Source organism: Phyllosticta citriasiana, assembly GCF_038021145.1.
Source record: "Phyllosticta citriasiana strain CBS 120426 chromosome Unknown IWZ02scaffold_12, whole genome shotgun sequence".
Lineage (NCBI taxonomy): Eukaryota > Fungi > Ascomycota > Dothideomycetes > Botryosphaeriales > Phyllostictaceae > Phyllosticta > Phyllosticta citriasiana.
The window spans coordinates 904,736-917,876 of NW_027117289.1; the positions used below are offsets into that span (position 1 = coordinate 904,736).

Consider the following 13,141-nt stretch of genomic DNA (forward strand, 5'->3'; position numbering starts at 1 on the left):
GCGCGTCGAATGGTATGCTGGGGCCTGTCAACGTGCACCATCCTCGTCCATCTTGACCTGTGTTGAAGCGGCATGCTCAAAGGGGAAGTAGTTGACCACATCACCACGCCCCTTTGCCGCAGCCTTCACTCCGCACATGCTGTCATCAATCCATGACTCTATATATATTTCACCACGATGCGTTCATCTGCGCCCCAAAAATTGTTATCCAAGCTTTCCTTGTTCTGCCACCTTTCAACTCAACTTTCAAAATGAGCTCTGGCGCAAACAAAGCGACCACCGTTGCGACTGGAGATGCTACCAGACCCAGTGCTGGCTACAACAAGTATGCCTGTGCCTGGAGATTGGAACGGCCCTGCCCAAATTGGGTCTTTCAGAATGGCGATGCCTGCGCCAAATGTCAGGCAAGTCGACCAACCCACAAATCCGTCAGTTTCTATGTTGACGGCAAAGCAGTCGGAGGGCCGTAAGTCCAAAAGGACTTGACCCTTCTCGACAAGCTCTTTCGATTTCATATGCATTCAATGGGGTTTCTCGAATAAATACGGCCTTGATACCCACGACACACCACGGCGGCAGGCATCCCTTGGATACGGGCTAGGCCTGATTAGTAATCTTAATCGCGTTAGGCGCCCTGATTAGTTCGGCTGCTCTAAATCTGGGGGATTTCGCTTTGCAAATGAGCTGCTAGCTTTGCAATCGACAAAATCCAAGTCTCTATCTCTGCATTCAAATTACTACAAACACTGTTGAAAACGCGACAAAGTCGAGGCGGATTGTGACGCGACTCTCACAGAATCTCGAATCGACTGCACCCATGCTCGTGGGACCATGCATCGGGTGATGTGGGAGCTCGATGAGCCAAAATATTGATGCGTTAAACAGTCACGCTCTTCTGGACTCCGGCGTCTAGCAGCGAATACGGTAACTTACGCCGCAAGTTCCTTGCCATTCTGCCTGTGCCTGTAACATCCAGGGCAAAGCGTCCACACCATTGCCAGATTCACCCCTGTCGAGAGATGGACTTGCATGCTTCTTCTCGAATCAGACAAGTGCACTGCCTTTTCCCATCGAATAAAGCCCCTCTCAAGCCGCCAAGATGCTCTGTTCCAAAATCAGCATCATGACGAGAGCAATCCGAGCAACAACCACGACATTCTCAATGCCAATTAAGAGTCGAACCACCAATACCGTCATCCTCGAGTAATCAGTCTTCCTGCAGCCAACTACACCAATAATCTTCATTCATTGGCAAAAAATCCTTTCGACTGGTCGATGGCGGAGTTTTCGACGAATTTCCGAGATGACAGGTGTGCGAGTCGATCCACACGCCCAATATCCCCACTTCCCAGGCGCGATGCTGACCCATTGCATGATTTGGAGAGTAGAAGTGTCCCAAGAACCAAGATTGCTGGCGGCCAAGCCTATAGGCTGAGAGCCGCCGTTCTGGCTGCCTCTCCTATCATGGTGCAGGCCACGCTCTGTCCCGCTGCAGCCTCTTCGGCAAACCTGCAAGACTTTCTCTGCAGTCAGTTTCTGCTAAACGCCAGGGCGCGCTCGTCGCCCATATTTCCGGATTTTTTGATCCCGTCGTCTGGGCCAAGCCCGCCCGCCCCCACGGGACCAGACCGAAAATCCATCTTGCGGCGCCTGGTCGTGGATCAGATTGCTGCGTCATCTCTTGCCGATCTCGGATGCTAGAAGCACGCTCTTTTGCGTCAAGACCCTTTCAAGTCGCGTGTCGCTGATTTGAAGCTACAACACCTCTATTCATCCAAGCTTGCGCTGCAGTTTGACAGAAGAGTGCAAGTCGCGTTCTGTACAGCTACTCGTTACCCCATAGAGCCCGGAGGGCTATTTGTCAGTGGACGTTGAAGCTTCAAATACTGTCAACACCGTCCTTCGGTTGGCAAGTCACAATAAGCAGCCCTTTGACCGTCTTTCTACTCAGAGGCGGAAAAAAGATCGACTGACAGAGGTACGGGAACAGTACTGCCAAGATTCTCAACCGCAAAGAAAACTGACGAGTGAGCAGACACTCAACCCTTTGCCATCATCCGCACCCGAGTAGTCTCCATATGTCCTGCAAATCCATTCGAAAGAGCGCGACAAGAACTTGTAGGTTGGCTGTGGCTGGCAAATGAAGCGCGGTCACGATCCCCGCAATCACTCGGAATGGCAAAGTGGTCAAGGCACTTAATCATAGCAAGCAACGAGTCGATCAGTCTCCGATGCCACGCTCGCAACCCAGGCCAATCTCGACCAGCACGTCCGCCCGAACATGATCGTCCGCCTCGGTTCGCATCGCGGGCAATGGAGATGGCAAGAAAAGAAGAAATGGCTCGACCCTACCATGTGCCTACCTATGAAGAGCAAGGAATAACAACGGGCGTTGTGAGACTAGCCAACGGTCGTACGTGCGAAACCTCAGCCAAGGCGGGCGACTCCACATTGCTGGACGACGCAAGCGGCTTCGAGCTCGACTTGTGGTGGTGGTGGCGACAAATGTCTGGACAGTGATGCTGGGTTCCAGAGAAACAGCTCTGCATACTTCATCCCCCACCGACGATCTTTGCAAGCATCTCGTCGCGTCGAGTCTCGAACCTCGGCCGCAGCGGCAGACAGCATCAGGGCCACCATCATCACATCACGCAAAGGAGAAAAAGGCCAAAGGTCCACGCGCGTGAGGCCTTGCTAGACCTCAGCCTCCACATGGCTGGTGCAGCAAGCAAGCAAGCCCCTATGGCTACCTACCGGTGACAGCTGTCAGTCAGCGAGCCAGCCAGCCAGCCAGCAGGACCTCGGTGCCCGCAGCAGCGTAACGACGACGTCGACCGGCCGGCCACCTCGGCCGCTGTGCTGCAGGCTCCCATTTGATTGGCAGAATCCATGGGGGGGGGTGGGCATCCAGTGGTTGTGCAGAAGAGCCCGCACGACGTCTCTCGCTCAATAGACGACCGACGGCCGACATCGACTCGCGACTCGCGACTAGTCGAGTCGAGCAGAAAAACAGCTAGCCACTGCACCACAGCGCACCTCGGCACAGGCGAATTTCGCTGGCTATGCAAAGAAAGAAGCGACTGGCCGACGCGACCGACGCGACCAACCGACCTTTGACCCACCGGCTGATTGCTGCTATATTACGGCCGGGACGGCCCTTCACTTCGGTGAGACTGCCTGACTGACTACCTACCAACTTTTTGGCTCCGCTGCCCCGCCCTGCCTGCGCCGCCCCTCGTCGGCCGTTTGTTTGGCTGCGAGCTCGGTCGATGGATGATGGGTGACGACGGACGGGAGTTGGGCTGCATCCAACAACAGCCGAGATAAGGTTCCCCGATGCGGTTACACCTCCCGTGCCACCACGACGGGGTGTGCAGGGGGCAGAGCACGCTTTTCCTTCACTCCCCTCCATCTCTTTCACTCTCTCTCGCTCTTGTCGTGGATCGCTTTTTCGCCCAGTGCCTGCCTGCCGACTTGTTGACCTCTGCGCTGCCTGCCCGATGCCTTGGGACGCTGCCCGGATCATGGCACGGTCGCTGCGCTGCGATTCTTCGCTTGCTCGATTCATTGGTGGGATGGCTTCGTCCTCGTCGTCGGGATCCTCCGTTGCTGCTGATGCCGTAACCTAGGTGCCTACCTTCCTTGCCCACGACCGACTATCTGACTAGCGATGGACTGGACTGGACTGGACTGGACTGGCTGGAGTACTACTGGCTTTGTAATGTATGATGATGTGCAATGCAGGTCCGTCCCCTTTTCTGCCGTCGTCTGCGAGCGAGCGGAAAGTCGAGTCGTCACGGTACGGCGTGCGTGCGTGCCTGCGTGCGTGCGCTAAACACACCGTCTACCTGCCTACCTGCGTGCGTACCTGTCTATCCGTACGGTACTTGCTTGCTTGCTTATACGCCACAGGGAAGAGAGCACGTGCGCTATGACAAGTCGAGTCGAGTCGAGTTGAACAGAGCAGAGCAGAACGGCAGGCAGCACGAGAACGGTTCAGACAGACAGTGCCTCTTTTCTATCCACCCACGCCCTGCTGTCTCTCTCTCTCTCTCTATCTCTCTCTCTTTCTTTCTTTCCCACCGCCGTCTCTCCATTCAGTCTCATCCGCAACGACGGCGCGACAAGATGAAGAACGCCCCAAGACCGTCTGTCTGTCAACTGATTTCTCTCTTCTTTGCTCTGCTTTCCTCTCTCTGTCTCTTCATTCAAGAATGAATCGAGACGGCAATTTGCCATCTGCCGCATCTCTGCCCTGCTACTTGCTTCACGCTCGCCAACCCGCCCGATCAACACAGCAATATGCACGGTCTGCCTGTTCGTGCGCATCTAGGGTGGGTGGTTCGTGGGTGTTGTCTGTGCGCTTTCTGGCTGTCTGTGTGGGTTTGTGGGTGAGGGGGTGGTTTTGCTGGCTGCGCGTGCTGGAGCAGCGATGTGGAGGGCATTGGATCGGGTCAGATCGAAGTTCCGAGGAGCGGAGAGCAGAGGAGTGGTGATGATGCTTAGAGACAGGTCGGTAAGAAGGTAGGTACGCAAGTTGGTGAAAAGAGGTAGGTGAGTGAGTACATGTCCATCTACACGACTATCTTGTCTATTACGCCACATATGTACTGTGTCTTCCACGTTCATCTCCGTCTCAACCTCATCCTAGTGCTTAGTAGACTTATAGCTTGCGTGACACCTCTCTCCCCCTTCTCTTCTTTTGTCTTCCTTCTTTTTTCTCTAATACTCCCTTGTACGCAATGCAAAGCCAACATACCCCTCCACTCCCCTCCCTTCTTTCTCAGTCCGTCCTCACTTGCCCCATCATTTGCCCCATAACCATCACAGAACGTGCCTACACACCAGTGGCCACCTGCGTACCTAACTAGTCAGGAATCACACGCCCTAGATACCTACTCAAGCAATCCAGTTACCTACTCAGGCAACACTCCCACAACGAACCTTTCTCCCACCTCACTCACCTCACCCATCCATCCATCCACCCATCCACAAAAGGGCGTAGCCAAAAACTTCAATTCCACACCTTTGGCACACAGATCCACCTTCCTCCAACTCCAAAAGACGACGTCTGTCTCTTTGGTGATAGCGCCTGGAAGAGCGTCGCGTCTACCTACCTAATGTACTAAAGACACCTAGATCACTTCGCAACAAGGACCACCGCCTCCCGTCATGGCATCCCCTTTCAAAGCTGCTCAGAAGACCATAATGACGGTGACGACGGCGACTTCTTCTTCTTCTTCTTCTTCTTCTTCTTCTTCTTCTTCTTCTTCTTCTTCTCAGGTAGGGAGGTAGGTAGATAGTATATAGCCTAGATATCTATTTAGATGCCGGCGTAGGTGTTGATGTATGATTAATTGTCAAAGTCTTTTTCTCTCCTATTCTATGTTTTTATAATGTTTGGTTAAGTAGATGTGCTAGTGGGTACGCGCGAATTGGCATCGGTCAGTTGAATCAGTCATTGGTCGGTAAGGAGAAGAGGATAACAAAAAGCAGGTAACAATATAAAAAGGCGAGAAGGAGGCGAGGAAAAGTAGTCATCAGAATTAAAACGGCATCATTTGATTCGTTCTCCTCTTAATGCATCCAAACAACAACAGTAGCAGCAGCAAAACAGCAACAACGACAACGACGACGAAGAAAGCAGCACCGCGAGCGTCCGCGCTCCGCTCCATCGCAACAGATGCAAATGCAAGAAAGTCTCTTTTGCCTGACTGTCTACCTGCATGCCTGCCTGCCACATAATCATCACCATCATCTCGTCGACCACCCAATGCCACCGTCACCACCAATCGCCTCATGCATGCTATGCGCATATTTTTTTGGAAAAAACAAAAGGTCGTCTTTAAGAAGCAAAAGCAGAAAAAGACAAGACTAACATAACAGATGCATAAACTAACAAGAAGGAAAACGAAAGAAAGAAGCCCATACCATATAACAATGAGCCAAAGCGTACAATTCGTAACAGAGCATGATGTCTGTGCCTGAGTCGGTGATTTAGGAGGCGTGCATGTGTGGGGGGGTATATATAAACATGCCATGCCAAGAGAGGCAGCAATAAGAGAAGTAATAGAGGAAAAAAGTAGGAGATAAAGTAGTAGAAGTAGTGGTTACCCTTAGTAGTGGCAGTGTAATGCACAAGGTACGGCGCGCCAACAACTCCAAGCTATGCACATGCGGTTATGCTGTTGGGAAGCGTGTTCTTCTCCTGAGGAGGAAGAGGAGGAGGATGAGAGCGAGAAGGACTCGGAAAATTTTAGAAGCAAAACGGAAAACCCGACGACGGCGAAAGTGGTCGGTCCGATATGTACTTTTCGGGGAGGAGAGGAAGGAGGCCGAGGAAAAGGTTTGTTACACGCACGCGTAAGAGAAGAGTCAACGAGGAGCAAAGAGAGGAAAGAGGGCGCCCCGCCGTAGTCAAGGCGGAAAAACGATTTACAACGCTCAAACGCCGGAAAACAACAAACGCCACAAGTTATTGATTACGAGCAAGTGCCGGTGTAGTTGTTAACGGGCCAGTCGTAGTTCGTGTCCCTGTTCATCTGTTAGAAATGCCTGCTACTCATCAAATTGCGTGCATCGTACCATTTGGTCAAGTTGTAGTTGGCATAGGGCTCCGGGTGGTCTTTGATGTATTGGGTCGTCGGGTAGCCCGGGGGATCGCAAGTCATAATCGGGTTGTCGTCGTCCTGGTAGATGCGGATGTAGTCGACGCGCATGGTCGCGGGCAGCGTCTTGGCGATTCCGGTCAAGTTGATGGCAGAGAAACTGTCCGACATGCCAAAGTTGATAACAATGGCCATGGGTTCCTCGGGCACCACCCTTTGACCAATGTTGCCGTTCGGACCAATGGATCGGCCGTCGAGCGTCCACATGGGTTGATCACCAACCAACCAAGTGATGTGACCCTTGCCACCAGGAGTGTAATCAAAGGCGTACGTCTGGTATGCGTTACCGTCGTACCAGTCGTTGTTTAGGTTGGAAAGTCCGGAGATGGCCTGCTGGTAGGGACCACCAGCATACGTGTTGATGGAAGTGATGGAGTGGTCATAGACCTCGAAGAAATCTGGACGAATCAGCGGATTGCGTTTGGACAAAACAAGCCAACTTACCATAATCTGGCTGGTACCAAATGTCGAAAGGCGCGGCCTGGAAACTTTGAGACACAACTCCGATGTAGTTGGTCCCGTCCAGCGGCGAATTGCTAGCTTCAATGACGTCTATTTCGGGCGCCGAACGAGAACGGCCGCTGCTGGGGTGGTCTTCGCCCTCGCAAGTGCAGGCAGGGAGCCTCATGCCCGGAAGAGTGTTGATGCCGTCGGTAGAACTCTGGTTCGGAGTGATGCCAGCATCGCACTCGTCGTGATAACTGTACGGCCACATGCCATCAGTGGTGGCAGCAAAGCCAGGCCGCCCAAGATTGCCCATGGCCCAGAAACCCGGCCAGAAACCGACCGTATCTCCGCGGCCGGGCAGAGAAATAGATGCTTCCAAGTGGCCGCCTTTGAAGCAGAGCTTGTTCCAGGACTGCAACATGCCAGACCGATAATCGAGGTCGTGATTCGGAAAGGCGTCGAAACGAATGTTGAGGGTGCCATCTTTGGTCGTGACAGCGTCGGGGTCGTACCACTGCTATTGTCAGTACGAAATATTGAATCTTAGAACGGTCGAATTACCTCGAGATCCTGCGTCACACCATACCAAAAGTCCATGGCCTGGAAATACGGGTCATCCTCGTCGTAAAAAGTACGTCCATCGGTGTTGAACTCGTCCGAAAACTGCCCATTACATCAGCTACGGCCGATTGATCAAACAAAGAATACTCACCACGAGCGACTGCTTCTTGCCAGTGTAGTATGAAGTGCGCTCTCTAACACTTTTTGGAGTGTCAGGGTCAATTAGACCATGGCGAATATTTTTGAGGAGATCTTGGTGAACATCGATACACAGAGGCTGGCCAGCGCAGGGACCCTTGGCCTCGACAAAGAGCTTCTTGGCAAAAGTCCTAAAACTGAGTAAGCACACAGGCGAGTCGTCGGGTCGGGAGTCGGGCAAAGCCGTACATGATTGGATAGCCGATGAAAAGCATCAACAACCCCAACGTCAGCAACAGTAGGCCTCCTACGTTGAGCGCCCCTCGCTTGGTGAATATGTTGCAATCCCTCGATTCCTTGTCCGACGGGTCTGGATTGTGCAGGTAATCGTCCGTCTCGACATCCTCTGGAAACAGAAGCAGGCCGGCCGACGGCAAAATGTTGTACTTTTCCGAGACGGTCTGCGTATTCAGCTGACTGTCGTCGTCACTGCCGGCCCTCGAGGGCGAGCGGGACTCGTCAAAGGGCGAGGCGAATATGCGGCTGTCGCGGCTGCCCGCAGACTCGGAGCTCCAACTGGTGCGCCGCGAGCCCATTTCTGAGGGCGGGCGCAAAACCGAGGGTGAATCCTCATCGCGCATTCGCCTCGTCCGCGAGACGCGGGGCGGTAGCAAGAGCTCGGCAGACTCGGCCATGGTGCCCGCTTGGTTGTACAAGGACGAGGCGCCTGTAACGGCGGCGTCTGGTCTTGTTTCGAGCGTCAGGGAACGCGTCGAGATCTGCCTCACCGGGACCGGATGGTTGGCGGCAGCGAGGGTGTCATCGCTGTCCGAGTTTAGACGTATGTGCGGCGGGCGTGCGTGGCCCTCTCCCGGGGATGACAGCGAGTCTGGCGACGACATGGTGCGAGGGAGGGGGAATTGGGGTGGCGGTTACAGAAACGAGGGACGAGAGGAGAGGCGAGGAGAGCAAAAGTCGGCCGTCTGTCGAATCCAGTCGGCCTGCGAGGAGCGAACGGCGCAGCAACGAGGGTGGTTGTGGTGGTGGTGGTAGGAGTGTAGATGATTTTCGGCGAGATGATGAGCGCGGGCGGGACGCGGAGCGCGCAGGGAGGAATGTCGGAGAGAGGGCCGCGACTGCGAGATCCGGGAATGCACTCTGGCCGTGCGCAGTGGGTGAGGTTGGAGAGAAGAAGAGAGAGGGAGAGGATTGAAAAGGAAAAAAGGTTTGTCAACTTGAGGCTTGGGGCTCCGTAAGGGGGGACTGGGAAGAGCGTGGGTGTTCCTGGCTGTTACGAGGTCGACATGACAGGGAAGAGGGTGTCTCTTGTGACTGGGCTGGGCTGTGCTGTGCTGTGTTGTGGTCCAACCTGAACAAGCACACGGGCCCCCGGTGGAGAGGTGCAGCGCAGCAATGTATACATATACAGACAGACAATATACAACCACCAAGAAACGGCCGACCCCCTGCGGCGCGCCAGGCGAATCAGCGCGGGCGAGCTGCGTAAGCCATGGTGGGCAAGCAAACGCCTCCCAGCGGACGCCAGCCGGCTCTGGCAGTGGGCGAGGGTGATCTCCGACGCGCCGTAAAATTCACGGACCCTGTCATCTCACTCAGGCACGACGCTTTCTCATGGCTGTGATATGATAGATATCGGGCGGTTGGTGCTCATTCTCTCTTTTTTCTTCCTCTTCTGGCTACCTTAAGCGCGCAGCTTTGGCATTGGTGATCTGCCCCCCCAGCCTTCAACTTGGGCCGTCCGGTGTCAGACCGTCACCTCTGCGTTTCATCGCCCTTGTATTGTACCACTACCAATTTCCATGCCAACTGCTCACCGTCACATGTGTCCCTCTGTACACTGCAGTAGATGCATAACACCTATAACGACGCCCAACGACGCCCCCTCCAGTCTGCATTTGGCCGCTTTGATAGGCTCGTTGCTACTCTTGCCGCATCCAGCAATCCAGATCGCCGAGCACGCACGCACGCACGCACGCACGCACGCACATCAAGATTCCACCGCAATGGCCTTCAAGCCCACGACCGTTTTGCTGCTGCCATCGACTCCAACCACCCAGTACTCGACCCTGGTGCTGCCGTGCTGCGCGCGGTAGAAGCCAACAAGGTCGTTCCCAGACGCCTGCTTGACGGCCTGCACCACCTTGGTGTACTGGCCTCGCGGGTCAAAATCGCTCTGGCTAATGGTAGCCACGGCACCGTCGTGGCCGATTAGTCTGGCAAAGTCGGCTGCACACGTCGTACGTTAGACTGGAGCTCGCTTGCTGCCGTTGTGCCCGAGTGGAGAGGAGCTAGTTAAAGCGACGCACCTTCGGACGGCAAGCCATCTCTTCCCCACTTCAAGCTCACCGGCTCGAAAGGCTCATCGGCATCGGATATCAAGTACTCGTCGACTTGGCGCAGGGCCGCAGGGACTTCTGTATCCACCGCCTTGGTGCCGATCCTCGACTGTCCAGCCGTCGCTGCCGAGGCGCCGGTGTCCTGGTTCGCCTTGTCCAAGAAGGCCGCGTAGTCTTGGTCGGATGCCATGGCGATGGGCGGCGAGAGAGAAAAGAAGCGCAGAGGCGTAGCGGGAGCAACGGGTGGGGGCCGACACGAGGCAATGATCGAGGCTGGGTTGCGTCGTCTGTAGGAGAGCGCGATGGTGGTGGCTAGAAGGCGGGGAACGCGATGGGCGTTGGACATTGGATTATGCAGCCGAGTGTGACGGGCGCGATTTGCGACTGACGGGACTGACTGACTGACAGACAGGCGACGGCGCGCCACGACCTGCTTCTAACGGCGATGGCTCGATGACGACGGAGCGCGCGGTGGTGCCAACACCAAGGACCTGACGCTTATCCAACTTCCACCGACAGCAACGATAGACGTACGTCATCCTTCTATCATCCACGTGACGCTCGGCCAGCGCATCAATTTACGGCACCATGTACCTATGCATGCCCCTAATTCATCTCTCCGCCCGTCAAAACGACCCGATATTCTAAAAAAAAAAAAAAAAAAAAGATGAGAGAAAAAAACACACGGCCCCATAGCTCTGCACCCACTGCCGCCGTTCTGGGCCCCGTCCCATCTCCCTCTCCCGTGCCACTCTCCGCACCATGAGCCTGCATTCCTTGGCGCTACTGTAGCCACGAGCTCCACCGTTTCCGAATCTCGCGAGACAGCCGACAGCAAGGAAAAAATATGACAGGTGATAAAGAGGCGAACACAATCCTCAGGAACGCAACCATGTCCTGGCTCCATCCAGCCTCTCTCTCTCTCTCTCTCTCTGTGTGTGTGTTGGTGGCAATAATGTGGTGAGCCGCGAGAGCAATGTGAGCAATGTGTGTGTGGGGCGGGATGGGCGCCGCCACCGCCGCTAGCTCACCACCGCATTCTGCGTGCCTGAAGCCTGCAATGCACGCTGCGTCGCCTTGTCATTAGCCCTTGGCGCCACTTGCGTTCCTTTGAAGAAGCCAGAAGAAGAAGACCAAGACATCAAGAAGGGGGTCTTGCTGACGCTGTACCACGGGCGCAGCCAGACGCAGCTAAGCAAATCTGACGCAGCCTGAGGCTCAACACATCAACGGTCAGCGAGAGCGGGTGGCGCGCTCATCGTGACCGTCTTCCAACCACTGCCAGCACAAGACACATGCTGCATGTAGCTATCCGAACTAGACCAGCGCTCTTCCAACCGTCTGGCACCAGCCCCACACACTTGTGTCGACCTACATGATCTGGTTTCGTTGAGAGGGGTCTCCCTCGCGTCTCTCGCCTCCTCCTACGCGGCACAGCGTACTCCCATGCATGCGACGATTGCGGCACAACAATCCAAAAAACAACAACACCATCGACCGCAGGCGGGCCGATCCCGATCAGCGACCGCCTTCCGCATCTGATTTGCGTTGCTGCTGTTCAGCTCCACGGTCCACGATACCGCTGCCGTGCTTCGAGTCTGTGCCTGCACGTCGATGATCTTGCTTCCTCCACTCTTGCCTGTGCGACCAGCAGATCTGCAGTCGTCCCTCTACGGCGCCATGCGCCGACTCCGGGGAGCTGCTACTTCGTATACGGACCGCAGTTGTATAGCGATGGTCCAAGACATGACTCTTGATAAGACGCACCAGCAGCCCACGTCGCAGAAATTCTCCAACATGTCAAACAATCTGCTAGATATGTCTGTCGCCATCGTCGTCGACTTCTTCGTCTTCATCCCTACACGCAGCAGCCTCCCCATCTTTCCATCCCAATCATCATCATCCAAACAACACACCGGACATTTATAAAATAAAAAAATCACGAACTGGCCCCACCACACCATTCCCACCTGGTTACGGGAGCCTTCTCCACCGCACCACCGCTCCGCCGCCGCCGCTCGCCCGCCGCCGACCGTCCGCACGTCCACCGCGCACGCACGTACACGCGCGCACAGCTCCGCGGGGCGGCCTCTGCCCTCCCATCATCGCCATCAACCTCGTAAAAAGCCATCAAAGCCAGGGAAAAGCCCCGCAGCGCGAAGAAATTAAAAAATAGAAAATTTGCAAAATGAGAATGCTCCGACCGAATCACCGTTCGGCGACGACGATGATTCTCATTCGACTCGTGCATCGCCGACTGCTCGATGTCGAGTGGAGGGCTTGGAGATGAGATGAGTTGAGCTGAGATGAGCAAAGTCAAAGTCAACAACTGCACGCACGAACAAGCGCTTTGGCGGCGCAAATCTTGTCTGCCTGCTTATCTGCCTACAACCGGCTGCTGAGCGCCGCCTCGTCATGGGTTGGCGCTGCGCTGGCGATGGTCGCACGCATTCGCTTGCTTGCTTGCTTGCTTGCTTGCTTGCTTGCTTGTGAGGCCGCCGGAAGGATGGTGCTGCTAATGAGAAAAGGCATGGCATGACAAGAAAGGTGAAGAAAGGCAACAAGAGTTGTGGCGAGAAGCGCGCTGCGATGTATGACCAGGGCGCAGATGCGCAGAGACGCGGCCATCCTGTAGTAGTAGTTGTTGTTGTTTGCCTCCAACCGTCGTCTGGCTCGGCTAACCAACACCTCCAGCAGCACCGTATTAACAGCGCAAGATGGCAAACACCCAAGTCTTTTTCCTCCTCCTCCTCCTCCTCCTCTTCTTCTTTTCTGGTCGACACAGTCCCTATCTTCCCTTTCTCCTCACGCGCCAGCAAATTCTTCTCTCTCTCCTTCTCCAGTCCACCCACCCCCTCCCTCCTCCCTCATCTCGCCTCCCTCTCTTCTCGCTAAAATTTCCCCTGCAAGCACGTCACTGCCCTACACACAAAAACAGCCAGTCAACCAGCCAGCCAGCCCTACCATCCA

General features: G+C 55.0%; 2 protein-coding genes across 2 annotated transcripts; both read right to left on the reverse strand.

Annotated features, from left to right (window-relative positions):
- Positions 1-6,261: 6,261 nt before the first annotated feature.
- IWZ02DRAFT_61094 (beta-glucan synthesis-associated protein SKN1) lies at positions 6,262-8,971 on the reverse strand. The gene is made up of 6 exons (XM_066770963.1): positions 8,064-8,971; positions 7,828-8,005; positions 7,677-7,778; positions 7,113-7,629; positions 6,586-7,066; positions 6,262-6,534 (listed from the first exon to the last, which is right to left on the reverse strand). Exons 1-6 carry the CDS (start codon positions 8,714-8,716, stop codon positions 6,483-6,485), a joined length of 1,983 nt encoding a protein of 660 aa, XP_066620101.1. The 5' UTR covers positions 8,717-8,971; the 3' UTR covers positions 6,262-6,482.
- Positions 8,972-9,822: 851 nt separating this feature from the next.
- IWZ02DRAFT_435711 (uncharacterized protein) lies at positions 9,823-10,517 on the reverse strand (the record flags this gene model as incomplete). The annotated part of the gene is made up of 2 exons (XM_066766470.1): positions 9,823-10,061; positions 10,142-10,517. 2 exons carry the CDS (start codon positions 10,515-10,517, stop codon positions 9,823-9,825), a joined length of 615 nt encoding a protein of 204 aa, XP_066620102.1.
- Between the last annotated feature and the right edge of the window lie 2,624 nt (positions 10,518-13,141).

Excerpts from the sequence above, each read along its gene's own strand:
- IWZ02DRAFT_61094 (XM_066770963.1), bottom strand. The coding sequence starts at position 8,716 with ATGTCGTCGCCAGACTCGCTGTCATCCCCGGGAGAGGGCCACGCACGC. Across the intron at positions 7,630-7,676 it reads GTGTGACGCAGGATCTCGAG|TGGTACGACCCCGACGCTGT; the intron begins GTAATTCGACCG and ends TGACAATAGCAG. Across the intron at positions 7,067-7,112 it reads TTGGTACCAGCCAGATTATG|ATTTCTTCGAGGTCTATGAC; the intron begins GTAAGTTGGCTT and ends TGATTCGTCCAG.